Source organism: Mastomys coucha, unplaced genomic scaffold, assembly GCF_008632895.1.
Source record: "Mastomys coucha isolate ucsf_1 unplaced genomic scaffold, UCSF_Mcou_1 pScaffold15, whole genome shotgun sequence".
Classification (NCBI taxonomy): Eukaryota; Metazoa; Chordata; class Mammalia; order Rodentia; family Muridae; genus Mastomys; species Mastomys coucha.
The window spans coordinates 115,921,344-115,933,647 of record NW_022196897.1 but is presented as its reverse complement, the minus strand read 5'-3'; the positions used below and the strand labels follow the sequence as shown (position 1 = coordinate 115,933,647).

At 48.0% G+C, this 12,304-nt stretch overlaps 1 protein-coding gene and 1 long non-coding RNA gene across 7 annotated transcripts in view; one reads left to right on the top strand and one right to left on the bottom strand.

Moving 5' to 3' along the window:
- Window positions 1-4,800: 4,800 nt before the first annotated feature.
- Window positions 4,801-12,304, bottom strand: part of Ebf4 (EBF family member 4) — a 72,140-nt gene continuing 64,636 nt past the window's right edge. For 4 of the 6 annotated variants that reach the window (XM_031371893.1, XM_031371896.1, XM_031371892.1 and 1 more), the window contains 7 exons: window positions 11,396-11,484; window positions 11,211-11,276; window positions 10,944-11,115; window positions 10,674-10,859; window positions 7,701-7,898; window positions 7,056-7,131; window positions 4,801-6,871 (listed from right to left, as the gene is read on the bottom strand). In XM_031371893.1, coding sequence (XP_031227753.1) covers window positions 7,061-7,131; window positions 7,701-7,898; window positions 10,674-10,859; window positions 10,944-11,115; window positions 11,211-11,276; window positions 11,396-11,484 — 782 coding nt within the window. In that variant the 3' untranslated portion in view covers window positions 4,801-6,871; window positions 7,056-7,060. Of the gene's footprint in view, window positions 6,872-7,055; window positions 7,132-7,700; window positions 7,899-9,553; window positions 10,389-10,673; window positions 10,860-10,943; window positions 11,116-11,210; window positions 11,277-11,395; window positions 11,485-12,304 lie in introns of those variants that run through there. The other 2 variants (XM_031371898.1, XM_031371897.1) reach the window with 2 other exon arrangements.
- On the top strand, window positions 7,496-9,714 carry LOC116090928. The gene is made up of 2 exons (XR_004118852.1): window positions 7,496-7,811; window positions 8,463-9,714. It is a non-coding gene; the product is annotated as an uncharacterized LOC116090928 (long non-coding RNA).

Sequence of the window (12,304 nt, the reverse complement as noted above, 5' to 3'; positions counted from 1 at the left end):
TGCTTTTGCAGAGGACCTGAGTTCAGTTTCCAGTTCCAGAGTAGGTGGCCTGTAACTCTCTCTCTCCAGGAGCATCCAAAGGCCTCTGACCTCAGATTCTCTCTCTCTCCCCCTCTCTCCCCTTACACACACAAATGAGCGTTTAGCTAAAAAGTAAAATAAATATTTAAAATAGTAGGTCTTATTGAACAGCAAATCTGCTATTTGATGACATCTTCCTTCCCCTTTAAATGCTCTGCTCCTTTGCTCTCAAAGAACAGAGATCAACAGGAAATAAAAAGACAAACCCAGCCTTGTTCTGTTACTCCCCTGCTGGGAAGCCTCTTTCTCTTTGTAGTTTATTCTATCTCTGGCTGGAGTCTCTGCACTCAAAACCCTCCCACTCATCCTCCTTAGAGAGAGCTCTACAGCTCTAACCCAGAACCCCTCCCTTAAACCTCCTGGGCACTCACATCTTTTTTTTTTTTTATTCCCCTCCCCCTGACATCTTATTCAGGCCAAGTGACAATCTTGGACACCTTTGGGCAGTGAGTAGATACAGGGGTTTCTGGGCAGGAGAACTCGCTAAGGTTCTTCTGGATCTCCAATAGAGGGACCCAGAGCTGTGGAGCCTTGCTAGGCTGGAGTCACACAGACACTAAAGACCTGAGTCATTATGGACCACGTGTCATTTTTTGTTCTTGTATTTTTCTCCTCCCTGGATCCCAGAAGGTACCAGCATCTACCATGGGAAGAAATATTAATATGGCATGTCGATTTCTGCATTTTGCTTCCCAGAAGTCACAGAAACGCACATTTTTATGTGCCAAGAACTAGAATGGACAAGAGTAGGAGAGAGAGAGGAAGAGAGTAGGGCCCTAATAGTTATCAGTTTATACCTGAGCAGAGGACATGGAGCAGCCCATCATTAAACATGTCATTCTACAGTTAATGCAATGGCTTAGAACTGACACACAACTAATGTGATTCAGCACATCAACAAAATAATGCAGAAAATCATTCAATTACCTTAAGATATGTAGAAAAGCATTTCAAAAATATGGAATTCAGCCATAATTTTAATTAAAATTATATTCAATGATAACTGTAAACCAAACATGATATAAAGTGCTAAAAGCCTGCTATCCAGGATCTAGAATAAAGATGTCCTCTATCACTACTCATATTCAACATCATACTGAAGATTCTAACCAGACATGAAATCGAAATTAAAATAAAACAGCAAGTCAAGATGTTTGCAGATGAAATAGTCAGGTAATTATGAAAGATACATACTTAAGGTAATCTATTGACAAAGTACTACTGAATGGCCGGGCAGTGGTGGCATACGCCTTTAATCCCAGGACTTGGGAGGCAGGGGCAGGTGGATTTCTGAGTTCGAGGCCAGCCTGGTCTACAGAGTGAGCTCTAGGGCAGCCAGGGCTATACAGAGAAACTCTGTCTCAAAAAACCAAAAATAAATAAATTAATTAATTAATTAAAAATTAAAAATACTACTGAATGAATGAAGTTGCTAGATTCAAAGATATTATTTAAAAAATCACTTGTGCTTCTAAGAGACATTCATCTAAATATTTATAACAAATGTATAATAATATGAAATACTGAAGGTGAAAGATGTGCAAGACTTTTATGGTAAGTCTTTAAAATATTCTTTAAAATTATTTATTTTTTGAGGTTATTAATAATTCCCTCCTTCCCGTTCTTCCCTCCAACCCTCCCATATAACCTTCCTTTCTCTCCTTCAAATTTATAGCTTCTTTTTCATTGTTATTATGTACTATATGTATATATAAATACATATATATTTCTAAATATATAAATACAGCCTGCTCAGTCTGTATATTACTTATATGAATGTTTCCCCTAACTACCTCCTAAATATTTGTCCTTATTCCCACAGATAACTGTAGTCCTCACTCCTCATCCAGGAAACTTCTCTTTACCACAGAGACCATTACAGAAAACTACAGCCAATCAAAAGGCAGAGTTGTGGATTCCAGTCCTAAGAGATCCATCTCCAGTAACTCTTACCACTAAGCCTTGGGGAACATTTCAGAGGGAGGGACAGAAAGATCCTGAGAGCCAGAGGATCAGGGAGTTTGCTCTGAGACTGTGTCCCCTGGGAATGTCAGAGCCTCACTGGTAAGTTTTTAAAATTGTGAAATTAGTGGAGAGCTACTTAAAGGATATTTCTAGATCCAAAAACTTAAGTTGCGAATTCTGCATTAATTAATTTTTTAAGTTTAATGTAATCTCAATGAAAATCCAGCAGGTTTTTAAAAATAATAGTAAACACATTTTTAAGTTACCATGTCCCTGGGCATGGCACCTCATACCCAGGAGCCTAGAACTTGGGAAGCAGGCAGGGGAATCAGAAGCTAAAGCTAAAGGCCCGCCAGTAAAACCTCGCAGAAAGGAAGCTGTGGTGGACACTTTGCTGGATGCTCTGCCTAGTTTTATAAGAACTTAACATAACCTATATTCACTTGAGAAGAGGGAACCTCAATTAGAAGATGGCATATCAGAATGGCCTGTGAGGAAACCTGTGGTAAAATTTCATGACTGATGCGAGCAGTGGTCCTTAGTGCTATAAGAAAGCAAGCTAAACGCAGGCAGTGGTGGCACACTCCTTTAATCCCAGCACTCAGGAGGTAGAGGCAGGCAGATCTTTGAGTTCAAAGCCAGCCTGGTCTGCAGAGAGTTCCAGGACAGCCAGGGCTACACAGGGAAACCCTGTCTTATAACAAAACAAACAAACAAACAAAAACTCAAACAACAACAAACCAACCAAACCAAAATCCCTCCCCCAAAAGAGAGAGAGAGAGAGAGAGAGAGAGAGAGAGAGAGAGAGAGAGAGAGAGAGAGACAGACAGACAGACAGACAGACAGACAGACAGACAGAAAGCAAGCAGGCAGGTAAGCAGGCTGGCTGAGCAAGTATGGAAACAGGTCAGTAAGCAGTGCTCCAACGTGGCTTCTGCAGCAGTTCCTGCTTTCAGTTTTCTGCCTTGAGTTCCTACTCTGACTTCCTTGGATGGTAAGATGAAATAAGCCTTTTCCCCTCCCCAGTTGCTTTTGGTCAAGGTGTTTAATACAGCAAGATACTGTAGTTACATATATATACACATATATACATATATATGTGTATGACAGACTAAAGGACCAATAGATCAGAATAAAGGATACAGAAAGGACCATTGTATGCCTAGACAATTGATTTATGGTAAATCTCCAGATGGGGGAAAGACAGCAAGCAAGTTTAACAAACAGTGCTGGACAATGACTATTCATTTGAAAACAAGCACGTTTGATCCTCTAGTCACTGAGACACAATAGTCAATTCTAGCTGGGTGTGGTGGTTTAGTCTTTTAATCTCAGTACTCAGGAGACAGAGGCAAGCAGATCTCTGAGTTTGAGGCCTGTCCGGGATACATAATTCCTAGGAGTGGTTCAGCTTCAGTATGTGACTGAGAATGAGGATTCTACTTGACCTTGCCCTGGGATAAATCTCCCATTCTGTAAGCTTCAATGCCCTACCCACAATGCCAAAGGCAATTAGTCTGGATGGGTAACATTCTTTACGAAATTCCAAGCCAGGGTATGGCTAAGATGTTGGAACATTGGTAAAGGACAAAGAGCAATGTCCAATTTTATCTAGTTATTAATAAATCATATCTTAGCCAGGCGGTGGTGGCGCACGCCTTTAATCCCAGCACTTGGGAGGCAGAGGCAGGCGGATTTCTGAGTTCGAGGCCAGCCTGGTCTACAGAGTGAGCTCCAGGACAGCCAGGGCTATACAGAGAAACCCTGTCTCAAAAAAAAACAAAAAAAATCAATCAATCAATCATATCTTGGTGGGCACCTAACATGTGAATTCACAAGGACATATCTGGGCTACCTCTGAGTTAGGGAGATGCCACGAATGACTGAATACCCAGGAGGCACAAACTCCCTTTGAAGTCATAGTGCCTCTTGTCCTTGACCAGGCTTTTCAACCCTGATACTGCAGACTTTACTGGAGTAGACAAGTGGGCATGGCAAGACCTGTAAACAACAATACCTACCTATCTACCAACCAACCAACCAACCAACCAACCAACCAACCAACCAACCAGAAAAACACAGCTAATAATGCTATGGAGAGAGTGCAAGCATGGCAGAGTTGAGTGGCAAACACTGCAGGGTCCACTTGTGGTCGGTGCCTCACAACCACCAGGCTCTCATGCTGATGGGCTTCTTGTGAACATCAGACCTCTAGCTCACTCTGTTCTATCACCCACTGGTTGTGGTTGCTATCACTGAGGTGATAGCAGAAGGCTATCTTTGGCTTGAAGGTCAAAGTGCAAAGGTGTATGTGCATGGATTGGAGGGAAGTGAAACAAGTTCAGGGCTTCAGAGAATCTGACTGTGAAATATCTCATTTCTAAGGGGAGAAAGATGCTGTAATGGCTGCTTCCTCTGTGGAAAATCATCTCGTAGAAGATACACCTCGGGGTCTACGTGGACCACTTCCAACACATCTAATGCTTGTGTCTTCACACACACACACACACACACACACACACACACACACACACAATCAATCAATCAATCAACAAATAAATGTATCAAAAATGTAAGATTAAACTGTGTACCAGGCTGGTCAAATGGTTCAGTGGGTAAAAGCTCTTGCAAAGCAAGCCCAATGACCCTGAGTTTGATTCCAGAATTCCGCTGTGGAAGAAAACAGATTTCTGCAAGTTAGTTCTGACCCTTGGTCACCACACTCACCCTGTGACACAAGCGTGCACACACAAATAGCAATTTTTTTTTTTTTATTTTAAATTAAGAACATTGGTTGTGTCGGTGGGGAGTAGACCTTGGAGATCGCTTGGCAGAAGGATGTTTATCTTTCTGCAGGGAACTCGGTTATTGTTTTTGATGTATCGTCTACCTGGAACTGGTGTGTGTGTGTGTGTGTGTGTGTGTGTGTGTGTGTGTATAAGAGAGGTCACGTAAATTCAAGTGGTGCTTAAGTAGTAAGGTGGGACCACTGAGAACAGTTAGATACCATATCTCACTTTATATTGATCCTGGCACCTGGCCCATTTGGGGGGCTAGAGCGTAACCACCATCTGGTTACCAGTTGTCTCCAGTACAGATTAGGTCTGCAGAGGGCTGGCCTTGGAGGACTCTGCACAGCAAGGAAAGGGCTTGTTGAATGGAACAGGCTTGGGTAGATAAGCTTTGCTTGTCTATCACATGGGCTTCCATCAGGGACAACAGGGGAGGCCAAGCACTGAGGTCAAGATGACATCAACCATGCATCCCAGGTGAACGGAATCCTAGATTCTGTCCAAGCATACCAAAGAAAGAAGTGGAGGCCTCTAGGGACAGGACAAGCCTACCCACTTTGGCAAGGATGTTTTCCCAGAAGGCTACAGGGCATAAGTGTGGGGGTTGATAAAGACAGGGTTTCCAAATGCCCAAGGTCCAGATTGGGCATTGGACTCCCTGAATGGTGGATTCTTTAAAAAAAAAAAAAAAATGGCTTTCAGAAAGAGAAAACCTGACTTTACCCAGGGTCCCAGGGTCTGGGAGTCTTCTGGGGCTCTAGATGGGTGAATAGGCCAAGGATTTTTTTTTTTTTTTTTTTTTTACTATGCTCCATTTAAATAGGTAAAGCCAAAAGGAATCTGGTTCTTGGGAGGAGGTAAGAGGGGGTTAGAGTGTGATTCAGAGGGGTATCCTGGGACCCATAAGCTGCCCACAGCCCAGGTAGGTTCTCTAGCCTCTGATACTGGATTTCACTTCTGGACTCTTACACATCTAGGTTAGATTTAACCTGTTCTACCTGAGTTCCCACACATGTCCGGTAATCCTTATCTTGGTCATGGTCAGACAATCAAGATACTAAGTTCTACGTTCCTGATCATGTTGGGACTGAATCCATCTAGAAGCAGAGGCTGATTCCTAAGCTGATCACTAGAAAAGCCTGAGACACCAAGTTGTCCAGGGGCACGGATCAAAGTGGCCCTCAGAGATCTACAGAGCCTCTAAGAAAATCAGACAAAGGAAGCAGGCACGAGAGGCCACGTGGCCACCTGCATCTGGTTTTATTGTTCCATTTTGTCCAAACTCATCAGAGTGTGAGGCCACCAAGGCATAGCCAGGCTGTTCTTTGGGGCCAGCTAGAGCTTGGTGTGTGGTGGTAGGGGGACAAATGTCATGAAACATCTATTGGGGTCAGAGTCAAAATCCAGGAGGCCCTTCTGTGCATCTTCCATGCCTAAAACCCCCACAGGGAGGTGGGATATGATCAGCATGAATGTGCTACTCTCAGAGGAAATGAAGGCAGCCATTGGGGTCCAGTGGCTTGTGGACAGCTCCATGGGAGCCTGAATGGACCTCCTGAAACTGCTAGACACCTTGCTCACAGGAGAGAAGGTGGCTACTAGGTCAGGTGTGATTGGTCAGATGCAAACAGGGCCTCTCTAGATGACCTCTCCCTGAGCTATTCTCTTTCCCACAGTTCCCAGTTCTTGCTCATCTTACCAACATCTCTGGTCTGCACAAAATCCATCTCTTACAGAGGAACCGATCCAGTAGAAAGGCCCGACATCCCAACACCTCCCTATGATGCTCTCTTGCCAAGAACATCCTCACAGTGCTGGGCTTCTAATGTGCCCCAAGAAAGAGAGGTAAGTATGAGGGTCTGTAGGTATGAGGGGGCCTCCAGCACAGAGGTGAAGGCCTCTCCCTGTGTATCCCAGGGACTGAGGTCCACCCGAAGTCCTGACCCTATATCTGTGTGTGGTGCCATCCGGCCATGAACGTTGAGCCCAGAAAGACCTCCAGTCCAGCCTCATTGGGGACAGCACCTGTGGACCTGGTGGGGAGAGGAGAGAATAAAGTCTTGGAGGGAGGTTGGCTGCAAGGAGATAGGAAGCCCTTTCTCTCAGCATGTTCTTTGGTCAGCTATGCAGACAAAGAAAAGAAGACTTGGACCCCAACTACCCAACCCTGCTAAAACATCCCAGGCCCAGAAAGGGAAAGACCCAGTGGACACATACCATAATTAGGAGTATGCCAGGCCCTGGAGTCCCCGGGCTGCAGAGTGGAACTTGTCAGTATCTTCAAAAGGCTGGTCTGTGGTCACCAAGGAGAGAGAGAAGTAAGCATGCTGTGGCCTGGAGAGTTTACCTGCCTGTTCTCTGGGCTGAAGATAGAAGGCAGCATATATAACCTTCCTACAGGCTGTCAATCTCTCTGGCACTTGTGTGGGGCCAGCACTATGGATGGAAAGGTGAGGGGGACCCCTCAGGTCTCTCAGCTCAGTGCCGTCTTGTTCATTAGATGACCCAGTCTCAGAGTGGTATGTCCCTCTGGTGGACACAGGAGAAAGGTTCTTTCAGCTCTTGGGAGTTGGGTCTTTGCTCTGGGCTCGATTGAACAGGGCTGGACTACCAGGGCCTTTTCCAAGTGGGATTTCAATCTTCTTAGCCAAGTGTTCGGTTGAGCGGGTCTAGACAGAGGCCAGGACACTTCAAGCTTTAAGGTTCGAGGAAGTGGAATCCAGCTGCGCCTTCCTGAACACCCACAGAGCCTCTTGCTGGACACCCTCCAAAAGCAACTAGTCAACAGCGTGGGGCTTTGGTGACGTCTAGATGGAGTAGGCCCTTCCCTCAGGTTACTGTGAGGCAGCCTCGATTGCTCACCTGGAAGCCCCTCTCTGTGGGCTCTGGGGCAGGCCTGCGATGGGGAGCTGGGTGGGCGCAGCACAGGGGCGAAGGCGCTCCTCTGCTTGACAGCGCAGATCATGTTGACAGGTGAGAAGGAGAAGACGCTGGTGGTGGGGGCGGCAGCCGGAAGGGACATGGAAGATGCAGCCGCCAGCGGGGGGCTAGAGGGCATGACTCCGGGGCGGGGCGAGGAAGGGGCAGGTGCGTCAAGGAAAGCAGTGGGAGACACAACGAGACAGCACCAGAGTGAGCAGGGTTGGGGTGTCACGTGGGCAGTGAGTCCCTGTGGACCGGGCTGCGTGGGGTGTGGCCTTCCTACGGAGACCACTACAAGGTAATGTCTAGAGGTAAACTGGGAGCCTCTGGGCCCTGGATCAGTCCTTGTCTTTTTTCGGAGTTTCGGTCATCACATTCAAGGATGGAAATGACAGGATCAATCCCAGTGAAAACAAACAGTGGGAAATGCTCCCAACAACCGGAGATAAAAAAGAGAGGGAAAGATAGGAATTCCTGCTGAAACCGCTGGAATTCTGAAATGCTTATAAGTGTGTGTTGCCAACATCAAAGTTCAAGGGTCACAGCAAAGTTGGAGTAAGGTGATAGGAATGAAGTCTCGGTGTATGTGCCACCTCTGAGGTAATGAATGAGCATTCCCACCCAGCAAACCCTACATTTTGTTCTCCCCACCCGGGACACTGTTTCTTTCCACTTTAACTCAAGGCCCCCTGTCTTCTTCAGATGGACCCTGGAAGCCTCCTGTATCTACTCGGGCTCCTGTCTAAGGTCTCCCAGTTCCACCTCTCTACAACCTCAACTGGCAGGCAATGGACAGCAGGTACAGACTTCCTGGAAGAAGTCTGTGGCCTGAGAAGGTTTTTGACATCAGAACCATTGATACAAAAATGACTTCAATCGCTACCCTATTCTAATGTCCTTAGTCACGGTCACCATCTCCTTGAAGAAAATGCTCAGTGCTAGCATTTTTCTGGACATTTTTCATGTATCCTTGGACATAATGAAGTGTGTCACTTGATATCAATGTCAAGGCCTAGAGAGCTAGTAGCCACATTTTGCAGAGTTATGGAGTTCTAGACTTGCTAATAACAAATACTGAAGGCCAAGAAGAGACATAGACAGCTCCAGCACAATTGGCTAGGACAATTCTGATGACATTTTAGAGACACCTTGGCAAACTCAATGAGAATGACACACTGGTGTGGTGTCACAAAGCACCCTGCACGTTGGGAATGGATATGGGCCTGTGTAAGCATATTCTGAGATGGAAACAGGCCTGTGTAGAGCCCAGAATGTCCCTGCTGATGGTGAAGCAGGGCATAAGCGCCTCTGGAAGTTCTGATCTTATTGCATGGGGTGGCCCGGGATAGACTGTGCACTGGGGCAGCCGTCACTGCTGCCCAGTGCTGTTGTGTCTCCGGGAAAGGGTGAGCCATGCGAACACAAGGGAAACCTAGAAAAAGGCTGTGAGGTCGACTGTCTCAGAACTGAAAGGATGTGGAGCAGTGGGACCTGATCCTGGGCTAAGTCCAGGAGAGACTTGCTTTGGGAGAGACACGTGAAGGCTATGGCCTGTGTGGACTCTGGCTTAGAGGGACCATGGGTTTCACAAGTAAAGTCAGGGTCAAAGTAAGTGCCAGGCCTGGTTCATAGCCTGTAAGAACAGCACCCTTGTAAGGAAAGTTAGGCAGGTGACGAGTCAAGTTATGTCAGGTAATGAAAAACAGGGGAATGGGGAGGCAGAAGTGAAGAACCTGCAGTTGCCACTATTTCTCGGATTTAGTAGTGCCCCAGGCCTTGAGGGACAACCTGTCTTGTGACTGTAGAGACGTTTTTACTGGTGAGAAGGGCTGAACAAGGTCTGCCAAGCCTAGTGCTTTATCACTGTATGTGTATATAAGTATCTGCTGAGTAATTCGTTAGTATTGCAAGGGACTGACAGGCAGTGCAAAACAATAAAGCATAAAAAAACCCACTGTCTGTCCATCCATCCATCCATCCATCCATCCATCCATCCATCCAAGGGAACTGCCTTAACCCAAGATGACAGAAGAGTGAAGTTGGTTGGCACCTACAGTTTGGGTTGTGCCTGCAGAATCATACATTCTTTTTGAATTTTGTCTGGCTCTCTATGCACAGTGGCATATCCGGGTAAGAGAGCCACCTGAAGCAGGCCGTGCTGTTGATCCTGATTTACTGAGAGGAATGTAGGTTCATGAGTGTAACTTGTTGAATGTCTGAAAGCTCCTGGCTAAGATACTAAATTCTGAATCCAGCTCTGATCACAGAGGATTCTCTTGTTTTGCCTGAACCATCTGGGAGAACCTGAGAGGCTGCTCAAGGCACTCAGAAGGACGGGACAGGAATAAGAGAGTGTCCAGTAGGTGAGGAAGCTCCTCCAGGGATCCCCGCCACGCCCCTAGAGGACCCCTCTGTTTCCCTACCCCAGGAAGTTCTTCTGAAACCCAGAGCCACACATCCCTGGGGACTGCCAGGAGTTGGAAGCCCAAGTCTCTAGAGGTTCCTTAGGCTTCCAGCAGGGGCCGCCAGCCTCCTCCCGAAGTCCCAGTGAAGGCCCAAAAGGTTGCTGTCCACCAGGTTTCAGCACAGGTCCCCCTAATTAAGGGCGGCTTCACAATCATGGAAGGGCTAGAAGCGATGTATACAACTGTGGGTCAGCAAATAGGGCTTAAGGTGCAAGAAGTTTGGCTTCAGGATCCCGGGGCTCCCTGTGATTTAGTCCAAAACCAAGGAGTGGCCACATGAAAGGACAACTAAGGGCTCTCCATGGCTAGGCAAGGGTCCACCTGCATAAGGCAGGAAATGAAGTCCACATCCCAGGATGGGCTGAAGGCAGGGCTGAGTCCATTCTGCATTCCCCGGGCTAACCCCACCCCAACCCCCGCGCACTTCCTGTGGACTGGGGACACTCACTGGCGAAAGGTGAAGTTGCAGTGGAGCCATTGAGGAAGCTAGGGGACCCGGGCACACCAAGGCCAGTCACACCGGGTGCGCCATAGCTACCGAGGCCGGCTCCAAGGCCACTGCCATAGCTGCTCTGCTGAGACCCAGGGCTGGGCGCGAACCGGGGAGATGCGCTGCCGCAGCTACGGGCATAGCCTGCGGGAGAATGGCTGTTAACCGATCTGGCAGCGCAAGGCTCTTCTGTTGCACCGCTACTGAGGCAGGGGCTGCGACACGCACCCGGCTCCGGTGTGGCATCCCCGACAGCGATGGCCAGAGGGCTGCTGAAAGCGTTGATGCCCACGACGGCGGGGTGCGGATGACTGGGGGCCAGGGGTCCGAGTGGTGCAGGCGCCCGCGGGGCGCTGTACAGAGCCTCGGCCACGTCCGCCGCACGTTTCAGGAGGAGCTCCTGCGAAGACAAGAACGGGGCACGGCCGGGGCAGCGGCAGGCGCAGGATCAGAGCCCCGGCCCCTCGCGCTGGGAGGCGGGCAGAGGCGCCATACCTGGTTACTGCTGGGCACTCCGTACAGGGCCTCCGCCAAGTCAGCCGCCCTTTTCAGCAGCACTTCCTAGGGCAGGGGAGGAGACAGAACCAAGGGGCAGCCCTTAGGGTCGCACAGTGGCCCCAGAGGGGTTTCCTCACCTTCTCGCCCACAGGACATCCTTATTTCAGTATTCCTCTGAGTACCTTGGGCAGCCTCTCAGGGTCTCCGGGGTGTCTGGGAATGACTTTCTGTAGCCTCTGGAATCCATAGTCGATGGTGGGTTCATTCAGGGCTGGGGAGAACAGCAATATTTAGGGGACACCCCTCCTGGAGCAGAACTCAGCTCCACAAAGCCCAGCCCATGTGGCCCAGAAAAACCTCCTACTCCCATAACATCAGCGAGCATCAGGGGAGTCGTCTCAGTTCCTCCATTTATTTGGTTAGAATTAATTCAACAAATATTTAGTGGGCCAGGCTCTGTGCCAAGCTTGGCATCAACCACACACACCACAGACACACACACACACCACAGACACACACACACACCACAGACACACACACCACAGACACACACCACAGACACACACACACACCACAGACACACACATACACAGACACACACACACACCACAGACACACACACACACCACACACACACAGACACACACACACAGACACACACCACAGACACACACACCACAGACACACACACCACAGACACACACACCACAGACACACACATACACACACACCACAGATACACACACATACAACACAGACACACACCAGACACACACACACACCACACACACACACCACAGACACACACATACACACACATACAACACAGACACACACACACACCACAGACACACATACACACACAGACACACACACACCACAGACACACACACACATACCACAGACACATACTACACACACCACAGACACACACACACACACCACACCACAGACACACACACCACAAACACATGCACACAGACACACACATACACACACACTTACACATATATACACACATACACATACACACACACTTCTGTATTCCTAGGGGTAGGACTCAGGGGATTTTTTTTTTTTTTTTTTTTTTT